Below are 5000 nucleotides of genomic sequence, written 5' to 3'. Positions count from 1 at the left end.
GGAGTGCGTTGAGGGCTGAGAAGATGCTGAGACAGAATGCCTGCTTGATGTGCTAGTGATTGCTGCAAGGATGGCTGTTGATGTCGGTTGCACGTTCTTGCTGGGCTGCGCATTGTGGTTGGTTAGTTGAGTAGTTGATGGGCTAATAGAATGGCAAGCGAGTAGATGTGTACAAGTGTGTACATGCATGTCTGACATGAGCAAACATAAGGGGTGGGATCTATGTGGGTCTGAAGGTAGCAAACAGGGACAGCTCGACAGACAGACAGACTGATGGACAGCCTAATGGACAGACATGGGCAGACTAATGGACAGACTGATGGACAGACATGGACAGACTAATGGAGAGACTGATGGGACAGACTCGATAGACATAGTTTAAATTGAGTGTAGTTTGTTATCGCTTACATATAACGTCTGAAGACAACCTTGAGGCCAAAATGTTGCAATAAATCTGAATTTGCCTACTTGCAGTGTCGGTAGCGGTTTGATTTATTTTCATTTGACATTCATAAACAGACAGACAGACAGACAGACAGGCAGGCAGCAAGAAAGACAGACAAACAGACAGACAGACAGACAGACATGCACATAGACAGACAGACAGACAGATAGACAGACAGACAGGCAGCAAGAAAGACAGACAAACAGACAGACAGACAGACAGAGACAGACAAACAGACAGACAGACAGGCAGACAGACAGACAGCAAGAAAGACAAACAAACAAACAGACAGACAGAACAGACATATCCATAGTCATGTAGTCACATACACACAAACGCATGACTCCTCTCCCAAACATCTATCCAAACACAAATCATCCAAACGTTATATTCTTCTGATTTCACTGCACATAAGTTTGGCAATCAACGCAGTCCAAGCCAGTAACCCGCTCTATCCCATACAAACTAAGTCACACTAACTCAAGCCATCAACACCTCTTCACTCAAACTGTATGCCCTGAGCCAGAGGAAGATCCTTCCCATAGTTAATGGTACTGCAAGAGAGAAAACCGGTCAGTACAAGACATAATCAAACCAGCAAGTGGTTACCATGTGGATCGACGCATATACTGTTTCCATGCATCGCTGCCAGACTCACGGCCACCGCCTGTTTCCTTCTCACCGCCTTCCACAACAGCACAAACGTTAGAGACTCAACAGTTTGAATTTCAAATACCGTTCCCTACCAAACGCTCCTCCGATCTCAGCTCCACTAGTTGGAATATTCACATTTACAATACCACAGTCTGAGCCAAACGGTCTACACAAAAATCAATTATTAATTAATTAATTTATTATTTATTATTTATTTTAATAATTATTTATTATTTATTTTAATAATCATTTACTGATTATTAATAAATTAATTATTTACTGATTATTAATAAATTAATTTTTTTCTTTATTAATGATAAATTAATTATTGATTTTTATTATTTATTATTAAATTAATTAACTTTACTTATTAATAATTAATTATTTATTATTTATTATTAAATTAATTAATTTTATTTATTAATAATTATTTACTGATTATTAATAAATTAATTTTGTATTTTTATGTCGTGCTCAACCAGATCAGTCTGGTTTGTAAAGTCTATTACAAGTACCGGAAGCAAACCCTGCTTCAGAAGTACTTAGGCCATCACGGCTGTCTAGAAAGAAGACATGACTTTACGAAGGATCCGAGTAGATCCCAGAAGCACTGTTTTCTGTAAGTGCTGCAGGTTGTGATGACCTGGAATAATGTCCAGCCACCGTACAATACCTGCGTGCACTGTGCCCAAAGCTCCCAAGACCTCCGGAACCACCAGTGTTCAACAATGCCACATGCAGCTTATCTCCACTCACAAGTTGCTGTACTTTGCCAACTTCTCAGCATGTTTCTTGCCAATGTTACCATCAGCAAGAAGACAAGTGTTTGTCTTCCTATTTCTGAGACAGATGTCTGGACGATTGGCTTTGAACTTCCTGGCAGTGGGGATGGTGGTATCCCACATCATAGTAATGTCATCCGTCTCCACAAGCCTATCAGGATGATGCCGGGACCATCTGCTCGCCACTGGAACCTCAAGATGGCGACAAACATCCCAGTGAATGATGGATGCCACCTGATTGTGTCGATCAGTGTAGTCTGTCGGTGCCAAAGCACTACAGCCTGCCACAATGTGGTCGACTGTTTCCAGGCCTACACTGCACATGCGGCAAGTAGGACTGACATCACAATGTAGAATCTTGCGCTCATAGTACCGAGTCCGAAGAGCTTGGTCTTGAGCAGCAACAACCAGTCCCTCAGTTGCAGCAGGAAGATTCGCTGCCTTTAGCCATCCGTAGGTCTCTTTCATGTCCACAGGCGGTTGCTCAGTGAGACAACGATACTGCCCGTGCATAGGCTTCCCGCTCCAGGACCGCACATGAAGAGAACTGCAACACGTACGGTAATGTCTCACATCTGTTTCAGGCGCTTGCTCGAAGTCACCTTCAACCGAGATGGATGCATTCCTGTGTAAGTTCTGCGACTTGTTGTCCAAAGCAAGACTCCTCCGCAGCTGTGCAGTAAACCGACAAGCCATTCGCTTGATTGAGTGTGAAGATTTTCCAGAGTCACACTCCCATATCATCTGCATGAAAGGATCAGAACTGTCAGCAAGGTAACAGTTCAGCCTCACAATACAAGATTGATATGTCGACTCAATCTGTTGTAACCCCCTACCCCCATCACTGCAAGGAGCGTACAGTCGGTCAACGTCTGCAGCAGGATGGTGGACACCGTACATAGAGAGGAGCTTTCTGGTCTGTCGATCAAGCTGCTGCAGGTCCGTGCACCCCCAATGAATGACGCCAAAACCGTAAGTGAGAACCGGTAGTGCAAACCCATTGATGGCTAGAATCTTGTTCCGACCATACAACTCAGTCCGGAGAACCACCTTCACTCTGCACAAGTACTCGCAACGGAGTCTCTCCCGCATCATGCTGTGCTGAATACCGTTACTCTCATCTACACCCAAGTACTTGTAGACTTGACCTGGTTCCAGACAGTTGATGGTGTCCGTTTTTCCTACCGTCACTCCAGAGTTGTGTCCAGATAGCCTGCCGTTGATAAAGTGTGCAACAGCACATTGTCCAGACCAAACTTCATCTGGATGTCATCAGAGAAGGTACGAACCGTGTGCAACAATCCGTCCAATTGATCAGAGTTTCTGCCATACAGCTTCAGATCATCCATGCAAAGCAGATGACTGATAAGCTGACGTTTGGCAGTCTCACCATGCCCAGTGGTCATCCGGTAGCCGTAACCGGTTCTGTTCAGCTCCTTGCTTAGAGGATTGAGAGCCATACAGAAGAGAAGTGGAGAAAGTGAGTCACCTTGGAAAATACCCCTCCTGATCTGCATAAGCCTTGTCTTGATCGTACTATTCCCGCAAGAAAGCACCATCGATGTCCTCCAACTCTTCATCACACGTGACAGGAACCCACACAAGACTGGACTGACCTTATGCAGCTGAAGGCATTGGAGCAACCAACTGTGTGGCACGCTGTCATAGGCTTTCTGGTAGTCCACCCAAGCCATGCTCAAGCTCTTGTGCCTGGTCCTACAGTCTTCGGTAAGCAGCTTGTTGATCAACAGCTGATCCTTTGCACCAAAAGATTTCTGTCGACAACCCTTCTGCTCCGGAGCCATGAGGTTTCTCTGATCCAAATGCCCTGCAATCCTCTGCCTGATGACTGAGGTGAGGGTCTTATAGAAGACAGACAGACACGTGATAGGCCGGTAATTTTTGGCCTGGTCAGTCTTGTCATTCTTAGGAATCAGAGTGGTTATTCCTTGAGACAACCAGTCGGGTACAGAGTCTGGATTCTGAACCAGCAGGTTGTAGTTACGAGTCAGATCAGTGTGAAGACACGTGATACGCTTGACTCAGAAACCATAAACCTTGTCTGGACCAGGAGACTTCCAGTTCCCCATCCTTTTGAGACACGATGTGACCTCATTGTCTGAGATAGGTAACCACTGCTGCTCATCTTTCCAGTGCGTCTCGCCATCGGTTTGACGTCTCAGCCAGAAGGCAGACTCATTGTGATGTACCTCAGTTTCTAGGATACCACCCCAATACTGTTCAATCTCAGACTCGGATGGCGGGGAAGTGACCTGGATAGTCTGCTTATCCAGCTCTCTGTAAAACCGTCCAACATCTCGTTGAAACAAACCATTCTGGTGAAGTCTCTTACGATTCTTCTCCAGCCTCCTGGTCCGCTCGACCTTGGACTTAAGTTCCATTTTCAATCGATTGATGGAGACCTCACAACTCTCCGAACAGGAAATGCCCAATCGATGCCAAAGACGTCGGAGTTCATGTAACATACGAATGCCCGATGAACCCTTTCTAACCTCCAGCAACAGTGAGATCGCACGTCGAAGTGTGAGAATCTCCATATCCAGCCTTTGTCTCCATGTCGGTGTTTGAGAATTGGTTGACTTCGTCGTCTTTAAGCCCCACCTTTTGGACACTAGCGAAGCAGCAGAGTATACCAGGTAACTGATTTCACTCATATCAGGTTCATCCTTCAACGAACTGATGATCGTGTTAAGATCACCAATAAGCTTCAGGGTTCCACTGTTCACAAAGATCCTTGGAAGGCATTGTCTCTCACAGATAGGAATTTGCCTGACTTTCTGCAACTCCTCAAGAAACTCTCGACGAAGTACAGGGTCCACAGCAGCATCACAATCAAGCGAAAGACCATCCTCCGTTTGGCAGCAGTCTGGACTGAGTTGAGATGAAGGAGTTTCCATCCTTTCTAGCCGAGAAGCTATACTAGGATGTGTAGTCATCAGATCAGAGCTCACAGAGTCACAAGGTGATTCCCTGACAGCACTGCACTGAACTGAATCCAAAGTGTCATGTACGGATAGGATATCACCACTATCTCTTGCAGATGAGCAGTCCTTAGAGAGAACAGTGACTGACTGAACAAGGGAGCCATCTTCCAAGTG

General features: G+C 45.4%; 1 protein-coding gene and 1 long non-coding RNA gene across 2 annotated transcripts in view; one reads left to right on the top strand and one right to left on the bottom strand.

Annotated features, from left to right (window-relative positions):
- The window catches only part of LOC134192565 (uncharacterized), a 619-nt gene extending 411 nt beyond the window's left edge, over positions 1 to 208 (top strand). Inside the window, exon 3 of the long non-coding RNA XR_009971941.1 lies at positions 1 to 208. This exon is cut by the window's left edge and continues 42 nt beyond it. This is a non-coding gene — a long non-coding RNA (uncharacterized LOC134192565).
- Positions 209 to 807: 599 nt separating this feature from the next.
- Positions 808 to 5000, bottom strand: part of LOC134191856 (alpha-aminoadipic semialdehyde dehydrogenase-like) — an 11339-nt gene continuing 7146 nt past the window's right edge. The window contains exons 13-15 of the mRNA XM_062660483.1: positions 1192 to 1265; positions 1055 to 1130; positions 808 to 999 (exon numbers count right to left, since the gene is read on the bottom strand). Of these exons, the coding sequence (XP_062516467.1) occupies positions 945 to 999; positions 1055 to 1130; positions 1192 to 1265 (205 nt within the window). The 3' untranslated portion in view covers positions 808 to 944. The remainder of the gene's footprint in view (positions 1000 to 1054; positions 1131 to 1191; positions 1266 to 5000) is intronic.

The sequence above is a fragment of the Corticium candelabrum genome, chromosome 16 (assembly GCF_963422355.1).
Source record: "Corticium candelabrum chromosome 16, ooCorCand1.1, whole genome shotgun sequence".
NCBI classification, from domain to species: Eukaryota; Metazoa; Porifera; class Homoscleromorpha; order Homosclerophorida; family Plakinidae; genus Corticium; species Corticium candelabrum.
This window is presented reverse-complemented; position numbering and strand designations above follow the sequence as displayed.